The following is a 25,256-nucleotide window of genomic DNA, read 5'->3' on the forward strand; positions in this document are numbered from 1 at the left end:
AGCTACTGCATTCGAACCACAGCTAAAATATTTTCATGAAAGGTCCTATCGCACTTCATCAATCTCTCATGCATCACACACGCTTCTTAACGACAAATAATATCGGAAGACAGCTATCAGAAATTAGCCATCTTGCGACTGCGTTAAAAACGTGCAACAGTGAAGAAATGCGTGTCGTAAGTTTAGTGAAGTTTAACGAAGCGATGGCGCATCACCTCAATGCCACAAAGATTGATCAAGTGCACTAGGACCACTCGTGAAATTTTTAAGCCACAGTTTGAATGCAGAGGTTTTCAGAAGATAGTGGGTACCGCTAGAATTTTTACACATTTTCGACAGTCATTTGATACCGCATCTTATGTAGAGCAAAGTGGCCCTTTTAAGGACACCGTGAGAGAAGGGCGGTCATGTTACTCAGTAGCTATAACCGACGAGAACAAAGAATAGTGCAGTCGGCAACGCCGAAGAGAGCTTCCGATAAAAACACCGGTAAAACACGCCCGCGCCCAAGCGTGCGTTATCTATTCGCAAAGTTTCGACCCGAGTCCGCAGTTAAATTCGTGTTGACTGTCGCGTGAGACACGTTGACCACGGTCATCGTGCTTTGCAAAATGGGCTGGTGATTTGAGGTAGCCAGTACTTGTTCGAATATGGAAGGGTCGATGTCGTGTAAGCTCGGCAATTGCGCGGCGCCGCATTTATCGATTTTGCCCGAGTACTGATCGCAATCGTCGGTCGACAGAAACTTCATGAGATCGTTGGTGGCGACGCTGCTTTCCAGAATATCCTGATTTTGCGAGTCCAAACTGGCTAGCGCTTCCGCTAAATGGTCGTTTATAAATTGCTGCTGGCCGTGCTGGTTGTGAAGTGAGTTTACGTCATTTTGCGTTAACACAGTTCCCGTATTTAACTGGGATGCTTGCGGTAAGATTGTCGGCCCGTTCGACTGTTTGCAAATGGTCGGCGTGTTGTTGTTGGTATCGTTTTGCACAACAAAATTGTTGTTCCCGCGGAGAGTTTTCGCCGTTTTCGCAACTTGGCTCCCTGAAAAAGTCGATTCGATAATCAAAATTAGAAAAAAGCATCGAATACGGTTTTTGAAGTACCGTAAACAGGGGTAACTTTGGACAATTCTTCACAATTTCGCTTTACTGCTAGAGTGCAAGGAGGCAAGTTTTGTGTTTTTCTGGGGTTATGTAGCAAAGATTACAATTAACTAGTCCAAAATCTTCACGGTCATGAATAAGTACCATATTTTTTGAATTATCTGTGTCTGAAGCTACCGCAGCATGTGGGATAACTTCGGACGATGTAGTTTTTTTTGTATGTCTTTGCACTCTATTGTTGATGAAACCTCTTAAATGATGCCTATTTGGTAAGAGTTGACGAGAGCAGCGGCTGAAAATGAAACAAAATAGTATACGTCTGGCCTATCGCATGATTATTACCTAACCCCCCGGATTCATCCCTTATCTCAATTTCCACTCATTTCTACCCCAATTGGGACTTTCAATTATTAATTTATCAATGTTGAGTCAAGTTTATCTGGTAACAAAATGAATCCATCTTTTATTGAGACTACTTGTGGTACTGTTGCCTCGTGAAAAAGAATTGGAAATCCAGTGGCAACCCTTTTCCATCAATACCCATTCGAATGTTTTACTGCTCAGTGTTCAAAGTTACCCGTAAGTCCGAAGTTGTCCCGGTTTACGGCACTACAGATGTTCCATAGCAACAAACAATATCTTCATACTGCCAAATTCATTCCACCCGAAAAGCTTGAGCGTTATAAATTTGGCAACATGAATGCCTTATTTGTTGCTATATTGAAACAAGCATCGGCACCCGAGCATATGTATGAGCCCGAACTGAACAAATGTATCTGAACTGCAAGTCTGGGCCCAAACCCGGTGATCAAAATAGTTGACGTAGGCACCCCAATGCAAGTACAAATAACGCCCAAAATTTCTACTGAATTATAAGTAGGAGCAGAAATTTCCTGGAAATAAAAACTAACCAAACTTCAACCAATCGGACGTGGGCTAGTCTGGGCTACTTCTGAAGTTAATTAACTTCGAAAATATAATCGTCTAACAAGAAACAGTGCTATTTTGTTCATTCGTCATGACTAGGGCGATTTTTTTTATTGAAAAAAAAAAGATTTTGATCTAAAAAATCCAAAATTTTTACTTTTTTGGCCTTAAAAACTCAATTTTGACAAAATTTTGCACTCATATATGTAAATTAGGTGTTTTTGCACATAATGTTAGAATTGTACTACTGATCATCATTTCTGGTAGGAACCGTCTGTCCTTACGACATAGTTTGGCTTGAAAAAACTTTTTTGACTTGAAAACTGACAAATTTCTACATGAAAAACTAGCGAAATCTGCCCCTATGAACAAATCCAGTGGTTATGTCACGCATTATGGTAGAAATAATTAAAATTTGTTGTAGTACAACCTACAACGAAAGATACTTTCCTACATTCTCGGGTAGAAAGTGTCTGTTCTTACTAAGTAGCTTGCCAATAATGGAGAAGAATGTTCAACAGCAGCAGTTGTTGGCTGGCAACACTGAAGTTTTGCGTACGCTGCTGGTGACAAACTGTGATGCTTCATTCTGACAATGTTTTTATTCTACATCACAATTTTTCATCATGCTCTTCTTGATATAAGAACCAATGCCCAATGTCTTGCTTCAGTTAGGATACTGCGGTTCGTTGATCATAACAACCAATTCGCTTATGATTAATAGGCGTTTATGATTCACAATGAGCAGACAATGGGCCGTCTAGAATGGTAAAAATTTGACTTTGTTAACAATTTTGACAAAGCTTTGACTTTTTCACATGTCGAAAAAAATCGCCCTTGTTACAATTCCACTCGTAAGCAGGTCCTAGAACTGATTTCTACTTCACATCGTCCAGTTGTAATGCCGATTTCGCGTATGAAAGCCTGACAAATCTATCCGATTAACTACTTTACCTTTGACAACATCAAAAATGTTAAAAATAAGTTTTTCAAGTTTCAAAGAGTGCTTCGTTATCGACCACCTGCGACACAGGAGTCGCTTCTACAGCATTCTATCTCTGTCATATGATTCAAATTGTTAACTGTTACAAATTTCGAACATTGACATGAGTATCGAACTGCATTGAAATGAACATCTGTGAAAGATCAGCCCAATTTACCAGCCAGCCGAGAAAAATAGCTCTGGAAAAATTCTCACCCATAAAGTTTACGTCGTCATTTGGGACAGTGAGCGCGCCAATATTTCCAGAAAGCGTGACACTGTGAGAGCCTTGCTTTAAAAGGAAGTTCCCTGGCAGGGATTTCAAGCCGTTAGGTAACTGCACCACCAGTTGGTTTTGATCCTGTAAACAAGTTACAAATATAGTTAGTGAGGCGTGACGACATGTACAACGCATCATCAAGAATAAACTCGAGATGTGACAAAGAACGAAAAATAAGCCCGCATGTTGTTTTTATCATACATCAGTGACTGCTTTATGTCCGCAGATAATATGCATCAATCTACAAGGATGTGTATGCAATGAATCATATAAAACATTCTTAAAGAAACTAACTCCTTCTAGATCAGTGGCTCATAACCTTCAGGAATTTATCGAACCCTTACGGTAATCTGTAAGTCTGCGGTGAACCCCAAATTTTCACATAGTTACAAAACAAATATCTACCATATTACACATCTAAAACATAACTATAGAATACAAGAGCAATAAATTAACGATGAATCAAAAACAATGAAAAAGAAGAACACAATTAAAAGACGATTTTCAAACAAAACGTGAAGAATACATGGTAATCAATATTTTCTATAAATCAGTAAGAGCCAATATCTCCAAACATAGAGCATTTACTTGATAAAGTACTTCTTTTAACGAGTGATTTCCTAAGCACAGCAAAACTACGAGGAAGTTTGAAAAGTATTCGGATTGGGGAAATAGTTTAAAAAGTAGTTTGGTAAGATGAGTTCAGGAGATTTATCTGTCGACAACCACACGATCAATGGTGCAAGAAACAGCAATTGGCTTGCTTCTCTTGTTGACTACAATTGAATAGTATATTCATATTGAAACGAACCCGAATATTTTCGACTGACACTCATCAGGGGTAATCGTCAGCAACTAGTAGAGAATTGGATAGAACATCGTATAGAACAGAGGTCTCAAACACGCGGCCCGCGGGCCGCATGCGGCCCGCCAGATCATTTTGTGCGGCCCGCGACGACATTTTAGATTTTTAATAATTTGAAAATATTGTAGTGTCACATATATCTTTTCTGGTTATAAGGTCAAAATCCCCTCTTAAATTGCCCCGAAAGCCTGAAACTATTCATCGAACTTCACTATCACATCAATTGCAAACGCTACCATGCAGTGGAAGATTCACTATTTCGCCACATTTCCAATTCATGATGACGAAACCTGACCCTTAGAAGATTCGTGACTGAAATTTTCGAGTTGGACTTGGACGCGACCTTTCTTAGAATTACTCAGACTCGGGCTAACTCGATGGCAAAATGAAAATGACTCGAGTGGACTCGGGGTGACTCAAAATGCCGTGAATTTGTTAGAACCACAGATGCAACAAACTATAATCGCATATGAGGGGAATAGTAATAGATCAGAAGGTCGCTGCTTGGTATTTCGATAACTAAGCAAGTATGTAGTTATTGCCATTACCATTGGCAATCTGTCAGTTACATCTATGGTCGCTAAACCATGTTATTAAGGCCACTTACAGGTACCGAGTACCGTAGTGGTACGCTCCAACGATGTAAAAACAATGGGCCGTTCGGCGTTCCGACATTTCAATCACTAGGACACATTCATCAATATATTTATATTATATTTATATTTGTTTCTGCTCCTATATTTGAACATATTTGGCCATGAGATTAATAGCCTACTTATCAGAAGTATACCCGAACCCGGGATTGGAATTACAATGCTCAACCTAAAAATGTTTTGATATCAGATCAGTCTCTATTACCAATCTGTTAAATTAAAAATATTCATAGTAGCCCCAAAATTATAACCCGATAGCTTTTATGATGGCATCATACATTTTTCTGCCCATATGGTGTCTATATGTTATAATTAATATATATCAAGTACAACAACAATTCTATTGAGATAGTTATGAATGTGATGATTCTTTTCTTGCCAGGCCTAAATTTATACAAGAGTAAATCACATTTTGACGATGTGTGTTTACTGATAGTCTGCTGGATCGGTTTAATTTCAATAGGACAATTCATTCCCGCCAAATAAGGCCTACTTGGAAAGACATAGAATACCCCTACAAATGATGCGGCCCGCGGCGTCGTCAAAACGGGAAAACTGGCCCGCGAGCACATTTGAGTTTGAGACCTCCGGTATAGAAACAATCGTATCACAAGATATGACGTCACCAGCATGAAATTTCGAATACGAGAGCGTTCAATGTACTATTTTTAGATGGTACACGAACTCCTTCTGTTGACACAGCCTTGGCTGGTGCATTTTCATAAAAGTCGACTCCAAGGCGTCCAAATGAAAGTGTGAACGGCCCCTGTCGTCTCGATAATTTTTCGCACAAGCGGGTTCATTTCGATACGAATATACTATTCAATTGTGTATTTAAGTTTTGTACCTCCAAGACGCTCTTCTTTTCTTGAGTACATGTGGAAATACTGATTTTCTAGGCACGCATCAAAACTATTTGGGAGGGGCGAAGTAGCTTCAAAAGCAGTTTGGGTAGACGCATCCAAGTAATTTATTTGTGAACAACCACACAACCACACAAACATAAGTGAAATAGGCATCAATTCATCCGCTTCTTTTCTTGAGTAGGCTACATGTGGAAATTTTGATTTTCTGGGCACTTTGAAGCTTGAAAAGCACTTGGGAGAGTGAAAGTAGCTTTACGAAGCATTTTAGGAACGCACACATGACACATCCTAGATCAGTGGTTCTCAACCTTTTTGTCTTCGCGGACCCCTTCTGGACCACACGGACCCCTTTTCGTTCAAAATCAGCTCAATTATCGTGCAACCGTCATTTGTCAATTGCAAATATCAATTTAGGCTAGTGATAAACAGCCACAAAATGACTTTTCTTGCAAATAACACCACACTATATGTAGAAATTTGGTAGACTTATGTTATTTCGAAGCAAATTTTACAGCTGTATTTATTGTCGTGGAAATACGCGTCTTCGATTTGATATGAACGAGTGCCGAAAATCCATTTTCTCAAAGATTGGTGGTGGCGAGTGTAATATTAACGGGAAATGCTTCCGAGGGCAGCTTTTGCTGTGAGTTTTTAATGAACATATCACGTCCAGCATAGTCATTTCTATCTAGCATCTCATCATGAATTCATTTAGTGGGCATGTCACAGAAGAAAATGGATTTTGTGGTGATTTTTCAATTCCATCATTGGGACAGATTAGAAAATAAATTCAGGAATGTCTATTTCAAACGATTGTTTACTAATTTGCTGAGACTGACAACTCCAAATCCAAAATGTTTTGCAAACATTTCTAAGTCACCCTGTTTGACCTTGTTGTCTCCAACATTTAATTTTTCCACAAACCCCAACAAAACAACTCTAAGCTGGAATATGTTTACATTGGCCGGCTATCGGCAATTTGACAATTAAAATGATTTTGCACAGTCGGATATTTCATCTCAGACCACCATTTTGATGATGTGAGTCGTACGGTTTTAGCAATTATGAAGCGAAAGTGTCTTATGCTTTCTCTAATTACAAAAAAATACAAATTAAGTTATCAATCATTCTACAACTTTAGAGGTTTTGCGGACCCCCTAAAAAGAAGAATTGTCTAGGTTTTATACTCAACTAACGTAAAACAGCTACCGGCGCTTTTTTCTGTGAAAAAAACTCACCTTGACTCCGTCTTGAGCAGAATTCCCAGTACCGGGATAAAGATTTTGCGCGGACACCGTGTTCACCGGAGACGCCGCCGCGTCGCTGTTCATCAGCACAAGAGGCGATGAGCAATTTGGGTTTTGGGCGGCGAAAACTGCCGAGTCACCGACAGAATTAGTCCTCAACAGGCCAGCGACATGAGTCGTCACTGTTCGAACGCCGGGTTTCAAGCCTAAGCTCGTGGGTAAATTGTGCTTAACACCGGGCACAGCGTTTGATAGCTTGCGAGACAGCGCGATACCCGTTTTCGGTAGTTTAATATGCACCGCGGATACATTCCTACCGGTGTCGCTACCCGGGCCGCGTGCAGCGCGGTTCTGACAATTCTGCCCCGGCCGAGAATGGTCGTCGTACGTTTTTGCAGCCGCTATTCTCGAGTTCGGGTTGGAAAGTTTTCCGCGTAATTTCTGCTTCGAGTCACCGCTGCCCCGACTCGTGACAAGCGTCCCGGCAGGGATGGGGGTAAACGAGAAGGGCTTGCTTTTCTTGGACTGTTTGACGGAGATTTTGTCAAGGTTGGTGGATATCGCTTCCAATTGCCGCTCCAGATTGCGGCTGTAGGACACGTGGCAATTACCAGACCTGCGGGCTTCCGTGTTTAAAACCTGTGAATTTCAAAAAAATATTGTAAGATGACTGCCCCGGTTTTATTGCCACGTGAAAACGGGATGTACAAAATTGCATACGAAAATGACAGAACTATTACTAGTGGCGCCATAATTACGTGGTGAATTCCAAATAAGGTTGCCAACAATTAAAAATGCGATTCAGCAGAGCTTTGTAGCATATATTAGTAAAATACAAGTTTAAAAGATTTACTCGGTCTGTTAACAATCAGGGTTTCATTCAAGTCACAACACTATATCATACTGTTATTAATACTTGATTATTAACACTAATCACATGCTTCCAATAACAACGTAATTCAGCTTATTTTGATTGCACTGGTAATTTCCACTAGTGCTACTCAAATGACATCGTCTTGAGTCACAGCTATGTAGGAGATGATAGTAAAACATTGGATGAATCTATCTATATAAATATAAATTTCTATTCAAGTCACAATGTCATACTATTATACAATATAATAATCACAGGCCTCTAGTGACGAAACAATTCCACTTATTGTGAAGCAATTCATTAACACTAGTGCTACCCAAACAGCATCATCTCATACCGGAGCAGATTTGGAAACGAAAAAAGAGAGACTTGGCAGTCTTGTCGATGACAAGTTTAGAAATGACAGTCGAATATATTTTGCGACATAACTGATGACCAACTTGCAGCATAGATGAGCACGGATTTCAATTTCAACATGGAAAAAATGCTGATTTGATGATTTTGAATGAATTTATATCGTTTTGGGATTTATGAATATTGCAAAGTCAGACTTGGACTTGACATGAAGTTTGTAATCATTTTCAAATTTTCATGCGACTTTTCAACAAATTTCGGCCATCACCAGATTTGGACTTGAGATCATTACAGGGGAACAGTGGCTTCAAATTGCATCTATCCATGATAAGATCAGTCGGTGTGAGTTGGTCTTTGAAATGAGTTGTTTCGAAGATATGTCTGCAGTTGCCGTCACCTATCACCTATCATTTCAAACTACTTCTCCAGTACTCTATAAACTGATCATTTTATAGTCCTGTCTACAGCAATTCCGACCTGTCTAGAGAGGTACTACTTCGACTTGTACCCAACTAGACTCTAACAACAAGACATCTACGATCGCGCAAGCGGCGTCAATGACTGCATTACTCATAAAAAAGAACTCGACATAGGAAAACAACATGCAAATTAACAATGTATTCAGATTTCACACAATTCCCACGATACACCACAAGGCGTACCGAGCCAGCGTTCACGAATTAACATAGGTGCAAACCAGATAAAAGATTAACGATAAGCTCGATACCGTATTGATAAATAGAAGCGTACTGCCAGACAAAATACCGCGGCCGGAATGTAAATAATTTACCACTAAAGGTTGCGGGTGCCTTGGCACGAAATGGCAAGAGTCGTGCGTCCTGGCGGCGGTGTCTTCCACCTCGTCGCTGTCCCAGCAATCCACGTGCCATGCCGCGAATATTCTAGACAGAAAGAGGAAATACATAAAGCAATTATAAAACTAGCCAATTCCATTCGTTGCAAGACATGAGTCATCTGTTCCAGAGCTACAACAAGAAATATTCACGACGCATTGATGAATGTGACAAAGTATTCAATGAATCACAAAGACGTTCATTTTGTAAGTCAGCTTTAATGACATCTGAGTACATAAGTTGCAAAATTGCTATGACATTGCAACACAACGTCTCGGCTATTGTCATGACAATGTCTGTATTTGTATCTTTACAACAATATTTACACAAAATATGAATTGTACGGAGGAGGGAAACGGTATTGGCATTGCTATCTCAAAAACGGCAAGCATGGTTGTAGGTGGATAGCTAATTATGACTCGAAACATGCTGTGATTATATCTATCCCGCAAACTGCTTAGTTATTGCCTTCCTCAAAACTCCGTTTGATCGAAATGTTTCAATGTTGAAATTCAGTTTTTGCCTCATTTAGAATTGCAATTGCATTATGTCAAACGCTTACTATATAGTGCCCCTCACAAATCATCAATTCCAAACATTTAAATTGCATAGTATACGCGCAAAATACTTTGTACGCAGCAAGCAATTATGCTTCACTTCACAATTATACTTCATGAATAGTATTGACAATATTTTTCTACTATAAATATCCACGTCAGAGACGTTTACTTTGCTAACCGATAGAATGGTACACGACACAGAATGTCCCATAAGATCCGATACAAAAACCACAATCTTTACCCAAAGCTGTAAAATTTCTCATGAAATTTGCTCTAGTAATGGAAAAGGTAGCAAAAATTCTATCAGTAAGAATAGTAGCCTACTAAGACGAATATCCGTAATTGTACAAATTTCCAGGTTACATAACAATAATCCAATAACCTTACCTCGGAAAAAGACTGACGGAAGGTTTGGCTTTCGTAGCGTTAGAAATGTGAGGTTGTGTGGTTGGAAGCGTTGTAGGCGTACAAGGTGGACTGAGCGGCGTTGCTTTGGTGGCCGGCGAAGGCACGGCAAACTCGCCAGGCGATAGCACCATGGGTGATGTAATTGATTGCACGGATGGACTCGGCGGCGGCGGCATTGGCGACGAAGCAGCTTTTGATACTGAAGTAAAATATAGGATCATCAAGATACGCCGTGTAATGATGGTGCAATAATGACGGGCTGCCCGAGAATAAGTAACAAGCGGATTCAATATATCCAAATCTAAGTTCAGATCAAATGCCTATTCCTATCATGACCAAATTAGGTAAATAGAGGTGGTCAGTGGTACATAACCCTCCACCCCTTTGAAAATCCCTAATCCCATATTTTTCTCACATAGAGAGTAATCTACTTACCCATATTCTTGATGCATTCGCATAGTCAGAGGAATCAGAGTAGCTTACGTCATTTTGTACATTTAAAGAAAATCTAGTTTTGTAAAGTTCTCATTTTCTTTCGACCAATTCTTGGCCAAGGTTAACTTTGAAACAGTCTGACAAACATAACCATGGCCAAGATTTGACTGAAAAAAAACTGAAAATTTTACAGAACTCGATTTACTAATATTTAAAATAGAAAAAAAATATAATAGGACAGAAGGCAGGCTACTTTGATTCCACAGCGACGACGTGTGACCTAAGATTCCGATTTGAAAAGATGACAAAAATATTCCATTTTACGAGGCTGGGCATGTAATGACAAATGCTGTTCCTAGATTTTGCAACTACCTGAGTGCTTTCAGACATTCATTTCATACTTACAACTTGAAGTATTTTTGATATTAAAATTGTTACTTCGACTTGTAATTGAGTAAAAATTCAGTCTTACTTCTAATTCTACGCGAGTCACAACGCTGATTACCAGTTGAATTCTTACTAAACACACACTCGTCAATTAATTCCTTGACAATTTTAACGTTAATTTTCCTACGCTGCAGAAGTGCAGATATCATCACAATTAATACTACGTAGCGTATTATATTACATACTTCTCGTGTATCTGTGAAAGGCCGAAACACACGAACCACTCACATGCTTTCTCTTTTAACCTTTGTTGTTTTTCGCGACCGTGCTCCTGGACAAGCTCGTCATAACTTTTTATACGGCCTGGAAAGAAGAATTAAAATAACTACAAAGAATTGACACCATCCGTCAATGAGAACAACTCCCTGTCGACAAAACTCTTGGTCACTACATTCAAATTACCAAATCTTGGTACTAATAATATTAGAAGAGCAAAGGCCAATCGATGTTCCACACCGGTATGCATATGGATGAGTCATCGTTTGACTAATTGTTGGTACAACAACTTGAACTGCATATACAATTTGCATATCTCATCTCACTTGTACGATCACAATAAGTGTAGGCAATTGATAGCATTACTGAAGCCAAATTGAAACGATCCCATAGAAATTCCGCCCAAGTACTAGTAACAGTTTCAAAATAATAGGTCTGAAAAATCCATAAGACGCTTTGAAATGCAACAGGGACCAAGCGTGAAGAGTTGTCTTCAACAAAAGCTTGAGACACTAGCGCATTATACGATGCGTCTTCGCCATCAAATGCTAGTCTTGCAAAGAGGGGTCACATCGAAAATACCATGCATTAAGTGTTATGACTCAGAAACTACTGACTGCGGTCAATTCTGAAACACTTCCAGCAGAAAAGTAATATAGCTCCAAGTCACATATTTACCGCAACTAAAGAAAGACAATTTGTGACATGAAAAGTTATGTAAGCAGATGTGCTTCTTGGCGTGTCGTAACAAATGTACATAAACCCAAAATTAAAGGGTGGCAACAGTTGAAACACTTTCCCTTCACACAAATTTGACACTATCGAGCGTTTCTTTCTTGATTGATCTGTTTGGTTTGGATTAGTAGGGTAGTGACACTCCCATGAACGTATAGCCGTATCTGATTTCGAATTTGACAACATATCAAGAGATCTCTAGTCAGGTAGCTCACATTACCATATCGAAACCACAGCATACCGTCTAAAGTGTTTATGAAAACTTTGGCATGATGTCGTTCTTCCAAATATGAAAGAATTGACTTCACTAGCGCCACAGCATTTAGTAATAAATAAATTCATAATTATCCCATTACCTTGAACCTTACATTATGTATGAATTAGACATCGGCCTAATTGTCAATACGAGGCACCATTCAAATCATGAAGGTGTGACTGGACTTTTATTGTAAACAATGATTCAAATATTTGATATTCAGTCTGCATAATAGAGGTGACATAGTACGCACGTTCAAGTAATATTGTATATTGGCCATATAACTAGATAACACCTACTTCATTACTGGCATTTTAGGAGTTTTTGATCTCTTGTTAAATGTCAAATATCAATATTAGAGATTGGAGTAAGAGTTCAAGCAGGTTTCAGCCTTTCGATGTGACTTGGAGATTTCAATTTGCATAACACTTTTCTTAAGATACAATATTGATATTTTTCAACGTAAAATAGTATAAGGATACATATGTAATGATTCTGTCTGTTGGATGGTTCCAATATCGACTATATAATTGGAAGGCAACCATTACATGAACAGAGCTTTACTAACTGCACTTAATAAGCAACATTAAACGAAGATTAGGTAAGTTTAAAATCCTTCAAGATATATCAGAAATTATATGACAGTCTGTTGTCTAGTACAATAATGGGACATCTGATCTGACCATATTTACTAGTACTCACCATAGGGACGCCAATGGCAACGTACTTTTACTTTGCAAGACTACCCACGTAGGTCGCCTTTAACCATTAGTTGATTACTTGAGTGATCTAGCTTTTAAATACTTCTCGACCAGATTTTCAAGCTACCGTAGACCTAAGAGCATTTCACCTTCAACTTTTCAAATGTTGGTAAGTTACTTGCTTTCAACTGACTGATTGATCTCTCCGACAGATTTGATTTGCTTCACTTGATTATTAACTTATGAAATCATGACACTCCTTCGATAACTTGCTATTTTTACACAGTTTCACTCACACACAGTTTCAGCCTTTATCGCATGAAAACGGATTAGGGCTTGAGAGCTTGTGATGAATCAGATTATGATTACTTTCTGAACTATTCATTAGGGTTGTTCAGATTTGAAAAATTGTCAGGAAACTTCGATGCTTGTGTCCCAAATGACGGTTTGGTACATAAAAACACTTTTATGAGCAATTTTGGTCATCTTCGTCGTGATCTTCTATCCCCGAAAACCCCCCAAAGATCCACGGGGCAATTCTCCTTACTACTGGATATGCAATGTTGACCACGTCACCGGTTTATAGCTTTTGTGACGTTATCAGTTGAAAACGGCTGTGTAGAGATTATATATTGAAATAAAATAGGCATGATTTCAAAATTGTACTTAACTGCAGTCCCATAAAGGCCACATGCGTAACGATTTCACTCTGCACAACCTGTCTATCATGCTCATGGGAATCATGTATCAGTTGCACCATTGACATCGTCTTGTTTTGGATCGTACATTGAAGAAGCGCCGTTGGGTTGCAATTCGTGAACAAATACTGATATTCTCAGCTAGTTTTCAGCCATAAGGTATTATTCAAAGGTATGTAATGTCAGTAATACTTTTCTCAACTTCAAACCATCTGTAAAATACCGAGTTATCTTATTTTATGGTAGACTGCAATTTAGTTGAAGAAGAATGCCTGAAACAATACATCAACACAATGTTCAGCGCTTGCCTTATAGATATTCTTGTCATATTCCATACGTTGTCAACCTCTTCAACAGTTAGAAGGACACAGTCCTGCGTTGTGGTAGTTTCGAGGCAATTTTCTTTCAGATATGGCGGGTGTAGTAGAACCTCATCTAGAGTCGGTGATTTGGAGTGACTAATACACTCAGATAAATATCCTTCCGAATAGTGACCAGAATATCAGACCAAATAGTGGACAGACCTGAATCTTGTTCATGGTTGGTCCGCAAAACCCATATCCGCCTGGTTTCAGACTTTCTTCTGCAACTAAATTGCAGTCTACCATAAAATAAGATAACTCGGTATTTTACAGATGATTTGAAGGTGAGAAAAGTTATTACTGACATTACATACCTTTGAATAATAACTTATGGCTGAAAATTAGCTGAGAATATCAGTATTTGTTCACGAATTGCAACCCAACGGCGCTTCTTCAATGTACGATCCAAAACAAGCCGATATCAATGGTGCAACCGATGCATGATTCCCATGAGCATGATAGACAGTTTGTGCAGAGTGAAATCGTTATGCATGTGGCCTTTATGGACTGCATTTAAGTACAATTTTGAAATCATGGCTATTTTATTTCAATATATAATCTCTACACAGCCGTTTTCAACTGATAACGTCACAAAAGCTATAAACCGGTGACTTGGTCAACATTGCATATCCAGTAGTAAGGAGAATTGCCCCGTGGATCTTTGGGGGTTTTTCGGGGATAGAAGATCACGACGAAGATGACCAAAATTGCTCATAAAAGTGTTTTTATGTACTAAACCTTCATTTGGGTCACAAGCATCGAAGTTTCCTGACAATTTTTCAAATCTGAACAACCCTACTATTCATGCAGGTGTGAGGTCTCACAATACATATGTACTGGGAAATTGCCCACCGCAAGCCCCATGGTTTTATTATAAAATGTAATAGACTATTATTGAAAATATAATATATTTTTTAGAAAAGAAAATTAACTCACCAGCGACGGTTCTTTTAGCGCTTAACGGATGAACTTTACAGGTCAGCGACCTTCGGCAGTGGGCGTTATCGTCCTTCACCCAAACTCCGCAATGCTTGTTGGGATCGTACTCGCGATCTAAAATTCGGAATGGAAATTACGTCGCAATGATAGAAAATGATGCAACAGTCCATAGACCCACACACAGAAGATATTGTGGTGACCGAACCCGCGCTGATTGATCGATCAGTGTACTCTCCAGAGGGAGGGGGCATTCAACTTCAGGTTCTTTAGAGTACCCAAGTAGGTTTTGCCTACTTCCACTTCTACTTAAATTGTTTTTGACAAACGAACTCAAATTTTGTACTTTAGATTTTGTGAAGAAGAAAGTACTTGTGGGACATGTTCCTGCATAACCCCGGTAGCACGATGACTGAATATATTTTCAAAAATTTCCCCTATTGCCATCAGCGATTTTGTATTAGACGCTACAAGGCACGCAAATCCAATACCTAATAGGCTACATAAGCTTAAATACAGGATTGCTGTAATGAGTTACAGAGACCTACATACACTTTTTTCCAGTTCTACTGAAAGAAGTTTTGACACATTTTGGAAACGGCTACACTTCTAAATAATTGATAATCAACAAATTACTTTTACTTCAGTAGCAGTGCTGACCACTTTGAAAACCTCTGTCAATAGGCCACCACAAGGATAAAAAAAACCACCCAACCTTTCAAAGGCAATATCTTTTCCTTCTTCCTCACTTTGGCAGGAGGCGTCGCCACTTTATCTGCGGCGCCTTCGCGTGACGACGCTGTCGACGAGTCCGACCCGCCGCTGAGCGGCCGTGTCCGCTTATGCGCCGCTTTGACCCCGATGCTAGGAGGCAACGACGCTTTTTTCAGCACCACGATCGGGACAGTTGGAGGTAATTTGTGCCCTTTGCTTGGCGAGACTGCCGCTTTCAAAATTTCAGGCAATAACTGGCCAGGGTCCGGCTTTGAGGGGCGCCGCGCGGTGTTGTGCAAGTGATGGTTATAACCGTCGTGATTTTTGCGCAGTTTACTACCGGACGAGGTGTCCCGGTCGGACTTGCGTGTTTTTGAGTCGCTGTCACGCTCTGAGGACCGATGTGTCTTTTGTAAGTGCTTCGCTACGTGCGGCGCCACAATGTCCCGCGGACGTATCGTACCGCTCGGCTTGCCGTGGTGCTTCCTGGTCCGTTCCAAGCTGTCTGGCTCATCAGTAACAGTCCTAGGCGGCTTCACAGTGCGCGCTGGGCTATTCGCGACGGTTTTCACTGCCCCGGCATTACTTTGAGAGCCTTTCTGCGCGATATCATCTGGTTTCTTCTTCTTTGTGTCTACAATGACGGGTAGCGTTTTGCCCGCGACGCGGTCGCTCGTTGTCTTCGAGTGCCGAGGGTGTGGAGAGTGAGATAATTTGTGGTTCGTCGGTTCCGCTTGAGATTTCCCGCGAATTGACAGTTTTGAGATTTTCAAATCGGCGTGTCTCCGCTCTGCAACACGTTCAAGAGGTGGTCAGTAACGAAGTATTTCTACTTTCTTGAAGTACACGCGCAAGATTTGCATAGTTACTCGAGTGCGTATGGTTATAAACTACTTCTGTTTTCATTTCTTCAGTAAGACTACGCTTAGAATACTTACTTAGAAATCGCTACTCTACCTCGTGCTCGAGGAGAAATATAGGACATCACTTCTGCTTCTGGTCAAGTAGGCTACCAACAATGGCTACTCTGAACACCTCTGATTGTTCCCAGCATCGACGAAAAGGTGACACACTTGATACGATGCCAATACTTCTACTTTTGAAGAGCTTCATGGTGGTATAGAACTTCAATATTCAATTGAATAGTATATTCATATTGAAATGAACCTGAATATTTTCGGCTGACACTCGTCAGAGGCAATCGTAATCAAATATGAAGAATTCTGCGCTTTTCGATTTTCAAGTAGCCAGTAAATAGTAGTTGATGACGCTACATCCTAATGACATCTTGATGCTACTTACCTGATCTTGGTAAGAAAATATTTTGATTATGGTACCTCGGCGATCTACCTGTCATCAGGTGTCTGATGGTTCTGGGTTGGCCACACAACCCAGTAACGGCCTTTTCTAGTAAGTTAGCTTTTTAAATGCTATTCATGAATCCAAATGTACCAAAAATCTGATGAAAAATTGACTCCAACTGAAAAGTCTTGGATACTTTTGTATAACACCTAGTTCAATACGGCGGAATAGGCGCTTTTATACATGCATGTCTTATAATATTTTACAGTTCTTATATGTCAGGGACATTAGGTCAATATGGTGTGTAGCTAACAATTCGAAGGAATCGTATCTCTAAGTTGACTACAACATATCATAGTAATGAATAACATTCCAATGGGAAAACTACAATATTTTATAAACAATATCTAGATTATGCATTACTCAACGATACATACCATAATGAATACTTAATGATTGTGGCTTTACAAGATGCCCACAGTGTTCACATGTAACAAGGTAAAAGTTGTCATTAGCCGGGCGATATCCGAACAGTGACATATCTGTGAAAAAGGTGCAAAAATGAGAGTTATCAACTTCTGCCATTGGGTCAACTGATCAAGTACCATTTCTATGCAATCGAGCAACTTCAACATCACGTTTTGATGCATGGTCAGGGATCGATATTTGGCCTGAAACAGATGAATAAAAATGATAAAGACATATGTGTACAACTCTATCGCCCCCTGCAAGCGGGCTGCAAGACTATAGGTAGGCTATGTGATACTGTCCGCCTACAAAACTTTACTCATTACCTTCAGTCACCCTACAACCTGACACTGAAGATAAAATAGTTCATTCAAAAGCATATTTTTTCAATCAATTGCCACAACAATATTTGCATCGATTATAAGGAAATGCAGGGTCCAACATATTCTTTTATAATGATTTCACGTAAGGAAGTGAGATTTTCGAGCTTGTTACACAGTGTGGATGGTAGGTCTCGGCAATATTTTGCAGCGGGATTTTTCATGTAATATATATTAAGAATAACCTGTGAATACATAAGTAACTCACTTGCTTCAGACGGCTGGACAGCCTCTAACCAATCAGTCCACTTTCCCCCTTTAAAGTGCTCCAAGTCTGGGCTGCTGACGTCTTTAAAGGCTGCCATTCTGCAACCTTGGTAGGAAATAGCCTTGCAAATGTATTATTACATTGTACACCTTGCTATGAATTTAACTATGCGTCTGTTAATGGTAAACATGTACTTATACTTTCGTTACTCCTACAGCTCCGATGAACCCCCGTTGGTTCTGTTGTTTTGATTGGCAGCGCACCTTTACGCTCTGGTGACATCTAGATGCGCCCAATGCACGCAGTGAAGGCACTGGCAAGTAGCAACGGGCGTCCTGACGACTACATCTGGATTAAAAGTTGTGATGCGAACGAATCATATGAAATATATTTCATAGTTATTCTCGTTTAGGATAATTCATTGCAGATGCAGCCAAATCTTGTTTCGAGAAAAGTATCTAGTCAAGGCCGGCGAGCAATGACCCATAAACTCTTTGGTTTGAGTTGGATATCAAGTTATCAACATCAAGCTCAACAAGAGTGAGACCGGCAACTCCACCTCGTGGAATGAGAACGCCAAACAAAGTAACTGCCCGGGGGTGGAAAATAGGTTTGGATTGAACTCGTGCCACTACACGGGACAGTACACTTATTCATCTCCATCGTATTAGAAGTGATGAAATAGAGACGATGAAGCTATAATTTGCCTATAAACATTATTCATTATTTATCAACCGCAGAGTACGTGACAAGAATATGAATTTGAGATTTAGTCTACTCATCCTTGTCCCCAAAACAGAGTTGCGGGCGGCATAAAGAACTTGCTGAAGTCATTCAATCAAAGCATAGTTGCTTAGCCTACCCAATGAGACCCATTGCATTAAGACTTGTCGTACCCGTCGTACTAGTCAGACGGATTCACACATTGGAGCCCCTCCGCCTTGATGGAAGGTTTTGTTTTATTCTTGCGTAGTGCATGGAAATTTGGCGACGACGAGGGCCGCACTTATTCAAGTTAGATTCGGAAGTTTATAATAAGTCGTGAAATCCGATGTCCAATTCTTTATTCAATTCATAATTTAACCATACCACAAGACTGCGATACAATGAGAGATTGGAAGATGTCGAAGTCAGACTATAGGTTGCTAACCTAGGTTAGTAAGCTATAATCAGACACCCACCTCTGGCCTAGGCGATGTCTAAAAGGAGGCTTGTACATTGTATACCAAATGAAAAGTAAAAGAAGATAATATAAAAGGCCAGGTGACAAAAAGGTGGGATGTGTCGGAAGGCGAGATCGATATGTCAGGTGGTCATCCGGTAAACTAGTGCTAAAATCAGTAAAAATTATTTTTATTTCGACTTAGCATGCGGATCTCGTCGGAACATCATCACCATCATCATTGGTTTATTGGAACACTGTCGGATGACCATCTCAATTCAAATACACACAGAATTTACTGGATGGATAGCATGAGTTATGTGCCGGCGATATTACCAAATCAACCGAAACTACAGTGATTGCATCAGCTCGCTGGTAGGAGTATAGAGTATGACTGGAGTGACGACTCGATTGTTCTCCCATTGTTAGCCGGCAGAATGGTCACGGTCAGATGGATGCACCCAAAACAAGATCGCTCAGTGCTTGTTTCAATGGCGTTCAAGGCGATTCTTCGTGTATATCTTGAAATTGCGTCGGAATTAGTTAGACAGTTCAACATTTAGGTAGCGGTGGCGAGTCGTTATGACTAGTGAATAATACTGTGTATCCTATGTTACATTTCTCACGAGATTGATGTGATATTGTGGCTTCGATCCTTTGTAGAGTTTGCTACGTATATGAATATAATGACGGAAGATATAGAATATCTGGTTCGTGTGCATTGGCTATTATGAGATGAATTCATGGAAAGAAAGACTGAAGAATACTACAAAGTGAACAAGTGGAACCGATATGCAATTCACAATATCGTTGATTGAAAATATGTCCTATATTAACTGCAGAAACTCGAGTATGAATATAACAAATAATATTGCAACTGTCTTGTAGTCTTATATAATGCCTGTCCGATAACCGCAGAAACTTGAGTATGACTAGCAGGACCGTAACTGCCGCACCCCAAACCCCCCAATTGCGCAGGGCCCGAGCTCGAAGGTGGCCCAAAATTATTTCGCGAATTAGCATAAATTATGGAGTATTTTTCAAAAAATTTTCGCGCTGCGTGCGATTTCAAGTTGCCAACTTTCTTAGGTATTTGGTAGCCTACTCTTCCCCAAGACAAAATACGCAGGATTTATCGAAATGGACATATCGGCGAGACATTTAAAGTTTTAGAACATGTAACATGCGACTCCAAGAAGTGTGCCAGAACGATCGGCAGCGAGAACACCTCGGCCAAAAAGGACTGCCCGCTTACGCTGGCCGAAAACTTCGTTATATATGCAAAATGCATGTAGGTTTAATTGTCCATTGGCGCCTAAATGACTGGCGCCGAATGTTCCTGTCTTGACAATCTGAACCTCAGAAGACAAATACCATTCCGCAGGGAAAAATTGTATGCCCGTAAAGAAATACCAATTCGAAATCGTGTGCGTCGTTAGTCTAGTACATTTGGGCGATTCTGTATTTTTTGATGTAACAGACAGGAGATCACGAAATGACATCATGAAACGAAGTCATACCAACGGGGCCGCCCGCCCGAATATGTTTAATTATTATTTACGGGCCCTACAGTTTCCAAGCCACCTCATTCAGCTCTACCGGTAAATCTGACAACGTGAACAGAGGGAACAAGAAATTGATACCGTAGAAATATAGGCCTATATGCAATTCCCAATATTATTGACCGATTTTATCATGAATTATCGAATATTTTCGCGCTTCGCGTAGACTCACCAAACTGTGGCCCTTATTTCGTGACAAAAGCGAACAACGTGATGGGGGGAGGGCGGTTTATCACCCTATGGGGGGGGGCCATGACCAACGTTTTTTTGGGGGGGCTGACGAAGTGCTGTTACGGCCCTGATGACTAGCACAAGAGCCTTGTGTAATGGTAATGTTCTGCTTGAGCTCGACTCACAATAGCCAGAGCTTACTCCTTGAAAGTGTGCAAAATCGCACTTGAAGAGAACACGTTGTCATTGCCAAGAACACAGGAAGACGTCTGCCGGTCGACATTAGTAGTAAGTCAATGCACCACGTCAAGGTTTCGACCAACGCATTGGTTTCCTTTTTTAGGTAGAGAACCTCAATGTGGATAGGCAGCATTTGCCACAGAGAGAAAAAACTACCATACTAAAAGAGCATATTGTTCATTTTTTTCAAGCCATCTCGCAAACTTTTGGAAAATTTGGAGGACTTTTTTAGCTTCTCATGCAATGCAAACTTTGCAAAATTGTTAGACAAGATGTTATTCAAGTGTCTCATTGCCTTGCCCATGACATCCTCAACCTCATTTAGGTCTGAGCCAGATTGAAGTGACTCAGTATGAATTAATTTGTTATAGAATGGATCACAGTGAATTGCGTCAAGTACCCTGAAAAAATTGATCTTTTTCAGGGGTTTTGCCATTTCTTTACTGTGGATAACATAAAAGCGGAGAACCATGCAATGAAACTGTTCAGACGGGCTCTTCAATCCACCGACTTTCTTCTGCATCACTTTAATGAGGTTTCCCGATGGCGCTGCAGATGTTAGGCATGTGGCCATTGCTTCGTTAGCTTGCTTAGAAATGGCTCCCAAAAGCACTCCACCAATATATTCAAGTATGTCTAAAAACATGTCAAAGTTTTTCCATGGAAAGGCAAAGTAGCAAAGGCTATTTACTTACCAGATTCCTTGCTGTTGACTCCTCCAATCTCTGCGATTGGATCCTGTTCTTTACCGCACACGAGAGAATCAAACATCTTCAAAAGTAATACTGAAGCTGGTAATTGCGGCAAACCCAGCAACTTGTTAGCTTGGTGACAGATATTAGAATAATGTTGATAAAATCCGTCAACACCAAGTTTGCAATATTCAGAATGGAGTTGTTTCACCAATGCAACAGCTTTGGTCACGTCTAGTTCCTCGAATGATGGGGCGCATTCAAAGTATTTTTTGCTATTTACACAAGCCCTCTTCAAAACAGCAATTACAGCATCCTCAGATATATCCCAAGTACTGGTGGGAACTTTATGATTTTTGTAATGTTTTTTCAGAGCTTTCACAGTCGGAAAGGATGCTTCGCATTCCTCACAAATCACACCTTTCCAGTTATCGAGTCCTTCGAAACATTCTTCAATTTCCATTTCAGTTAGTCCCTCCCAGTCATCCCAAAGTGATGCAGCTGAATCAGTCATGATACCGATTTTTATCCGTGACGAAATATGATCTAAATCTGGCGAAAAATATAACAGAGGCTACACGGTATTATTCACTAGTCATAACGACTCGCCACCGCTACCTAAATGTTGAACTGTCTAACTAATACCGACGCAACTTCAAGAAATAGACGAAGAATCGCCTTGAACGCCATTGAAACAAGCACTGAGCTATCCTGTTTTGGGTGCATCCATCTGACCGTGACCATTCTGCCGGCTAACAATGGGAGAACAATCGAGTCGTCACTCCAGTCATACTCTATAGTAGGAGGATGCATGACAGTCACTATTTCTAATTCGAAACCGCGAGATGTCGCAAAAGGTTGTGATGATTTATTTTACTATAGATAACTAACCTACGTAGGTTAGTTATCTATAATTATACATTACCTCTCTACGACTATTGATAACTATAGATAACTAACTAACTTACGGGTAGATGCACATCACGTGATTCACGGTCGAGTGATGCTACACCGGAGATTTGTCGTCGCTTCATAGCAACGTAATTGCTAATCCCATAGATGACGACCCGAGCGCTCAAATTCATTAACGTTGATATTATTAGAAAGCTACATTCTGATAATATGCATTAAATTTTCATCAAGGCAATGGAACCACCCCGAAATAGCCTTCAAAGTCTGAAAATCGGCATTGTTCTAAACCAGTGGTTCCCAACGTGGGCGATACCGCCCCCAGGGGCGATTTGTCGGTCCAGGGGGGCGAAAATAGCCAAGGGGCGATAGGGGGCGAAAACGGACGAAGGGGGCGATAGGGGGGCGATTGCGCGTTGAAATGGCTATATTGGCGTCCATGACCGTAACTGCCACACCCAAGCCCCCCAATTGAGATGGGGGGGGCCCGAGCTCGAAGAGGGCCCACATTTTTTCCTGAATTAACAATAATTATAGAGTATTATTTTGGAAATCTAGGCAACTTTTTCAAAAACATTTCGCGCTGCGCGCCATTTAGTGGTCACATGTTTATTACTTATTGGATACCCTTCCTCCAAAAAATAATACGAATGAGGTATAGAAATGGGCATCTCGGCGTCAGCCATTATCACACCATGACGCACCAAGACATATGAAGTTTCAGGCCAAGTAACATGCGACTCCGAGAAGTGTGCAAGAACGAGAAAACCTTTGCAGAAAAGGACTACCTTTATGCTGACCGACTTCGATATATATACGATATACATATATATCTAATTGTTCACAGGCGCCTAAATGGCTGGCGCCAAATGTTCCTGTCCTGTCCAATCAGAACCCCATGAAAAATGCCATCTCGCAGAGAAAAATTAATTGCCAGTGCAAAAATACCAATTTGAAATCGTATGCGTCATTTAGTTTAGTACGTATGGGCGATTTGAATATCTTTTGACATAGCAGACAGGCCACGAAATGTCATTACGTAACGAAGTCAATATAGCCACGGGGCCGCCTGAATATGTTCAATTATTATTTACGGGCCCTACATTTTCCAAGACACCTCACTCAGCTTTACCGGTATATCTGAATACATGAGCAGAGAGAGGATAAAAAATTAACAGTAATATATATTCAATTCCCGATCATACTGACCGATTCAATCATGAATGATAGAAATTTTTCGCGCTTCGCGCGAATTTAGCCGACTAACTTTTACTAAAGAGTCCAACCATTTGTGCTGAGAAGTAGCAGTAAAGAAATATCGGGGGAGTTAGGTCTGAGGGGTGCAGAAGTTGGGTTTACCGCTCTATGGAGGGGGTCAAGACCAACGTATTTTTGGGGGGGTGAAGAAGTGCTGTTACGGTCCTTTTGGAATCAAGTCGGAGAAATCACCTTTTTTGTTAGGCAACTCACCAAAATTTAGCTGGAAAGGTGTAATTTCGAGGTCGAGCCGAAAAGTTGATCTTTCTTCTTAGTCAACTCGCCGGTGATTTCAGTATGTATGCCCAATTTTGTGTTCCCGATATTTGGGGGGGGGGGGGGGCGATGATCGGTGTGGAGTTTGAAAAGGGGGCGATGAGTCGAAAAAGGTTGCGAACCACTGTCCTAAACAATCGCAACGGACGCAGCACAATGACCATAACAATGGTCCTTGCGTGGTTGCGATACCACAAAAACATCACAAAACTGCGCTACAATCAGAAGATAGGAAGATGTCGGTACACTAACTACAAATCGAGTCGAAAAGTCTACGAATTGTTAAAATCGCTCTTTAATTTGTTGACGGTGCCGTTCTTTGCATTGCGATGAAAAAATGTTGGACATGTGTTGCACGCTAATATGGGTTTGGGACTGGCGCAGTGGTTCCAGGTCGTACGCGAGTAGATTCTGTTGTTGTTTTCTTCGACCAAAGGGAGGTATTAGTTCAGGTGGGGTTGATTTTGAGTTTTTTGAAGCCGTCGTAGTCGTGGTGGCAAGGTCGTCGTCGTGGGTAGGGCAATCCCACCAATGACGGCCTACGGGGAAGAGATCTATAGTCGTAAAGCATTGGGATTCTTACCTAACCAAATTCCGTTTTAATATGTTTGACCACAAGAATTCCAAATGGATCCACTACATAAATCTCATTCGCCTTAAAATGGGGCAGTTTTTTTTTTGTTTCGCTGCCTTCGGCACTCGGCAGCTCAACACAGTGGAAACATTTTGACCGCCTCTGGCGTGCGTAAATTATGAACGTGGTACTATAGCAGTGGTGGCCCTACGAACGGGGGGGGGGGGGGGCTGGGCGAAACTAAATGGGGGCCCCCTATAAGTATCTATCCGTAACTTCTGGGTACGACCCCCCTTTTGCAGCGGTTATTATTCTCTATCTTTCACCACCACAAAGGGTTGCCAAGGTGCTGGATTCGGCCACGTCTATTTTGCATGTGTGCGAGGCTAGACTACGTCAAAAATAAGTAATTCTACCGCATGCAGAGACGTGATGATCATCGGGATACGGGACTTTTCTAACAAATGCAGTGATTTGATGATGATTGACACATCTGTACGGAATCATGTTCTTGCTTGGTACACGGATTTCCATGTTTATTTGTCATTATCCTTGAAAAAAAAAACCGCAAAATCCAAA

At 40.6% G+C, this 25,256-nt stretch overlaps 2 protein-coding genes across 2 annotated transcripts; both read right to left on the reverse strand.

Annotated features, from left to right (window-relative positions):
* Window positions 1–263: 263 nt before the first annotated feature.
* LOC145454182 (uncharacterized) lies at window positions 264–18,072 on the reverse strand. The gene is made up of 11 exons (XM_080332200.1): window positions 17,835–18,072; window positions 17,384–17,449; window positions 17,216–17,320; window positions 15,478–16,266; window positions 14,763–14,879; window positions 11,087–11,161; window positions 9,956–10,175; window positions 8,945–9,056; window positions 6,918–7,565; window positions 3,232–3,376; window positions 264–1,044 (listed from the first exon to the last, which is right to left on the reverse strand). The coding sequence occupies exons 1-11, from the start codon at window positions 17,929–17,931 to the stop codon at window positions 518–520; spliced, it is 2,901 nt and encodes a 966-aa protein (XP_080188326.1). The 5' UTR covers window positions 17,932–18,072; the 3' UTR covers window positions 264–517.
* Window positions 18,073–20,851: 2,779 nt separating this feature from the next.
* Window positions 20,852–22,466, reverse strand: LOC145454512 (uncharacterized). The gene is made up of 2 exons (XM_080332501.1): window positions 21,665–22,466; window positions 20,852–21,605 (listed from the first exon to the last, which is right to left on the reverse strand). The coding sequence occupies exons 1-2, from the start codon at window positions 22,173–22,175 to the stop codon at window positions 21,130–21,132; spliced, it is 987 nt and encodes a 328-aa protein (XP_080188627.1). The 5' UTR covers window positions 22,176–22,466; the 3' UTR covers window positions 20,852–21,129.
* Between the last annotated feature and the right edge of the window lie 2,790 nt (window positions 22,467–25,256).

The sequence above is a fragment of the Botryllus schlosseri genome, chromosome 13, assembly GCF_051294905.1.
Source record: "Botryllus schlosseri isolate E-star chromosome 13, Bs_hap1, whole genome shotgun sequence".
NCBI classification, from domain to species: domain Eukaryota; kingdom Metazoa; phylum Chordata; class Ascidiacea; order Stolidobranchia; family Styelidae; genus Botryllus; species Botryllus schlosseri.

What these genes read in the sequence shown, in the direction of transcription:
- LOC145454512 (XM_080332501.1), bottom strand. Translation starts at nt 22,175, where the DNA reads ATGACTGATTCAGCTGCATCACTTTGGGATGACTGGGAGGGACTAACT. An exon ending in AGTCAACAGCAAGGAATCTG is followed by an intron (nt 21,606 to 21,664) that starts GTAAGTAAATAG and finishes ACATGTTTTTAG; the next exon opens with ACATACTTGAATATATTGGT.
- LOC145454182 (XM_080332200.1), bottom strand. Translation starts at nt 17,931, where the DNA reads ATGGCAGCCTTTAAAGACGTCAGCAGCCCAGACTTGGAGCACTTTAAA. An exon ending in TCCGTCAGTCTTTTTCCGAG is followed by an intron (nt 9,057 to 9,955) that starts GTAAGGTTATTG and finishes CTTTCTGTCTAG; the next exon opens with AATATTCGCGGCATGGCACG. An exon ending in CTGCTCAAGACGGAGTCAAG is followed by an intron (nt 3,377 to 6,917) that starts GTGAGTTTTTTT and finishes ACTTGTTTACAG; the next exon opens with GATCAAAACCAACTGGTGGT.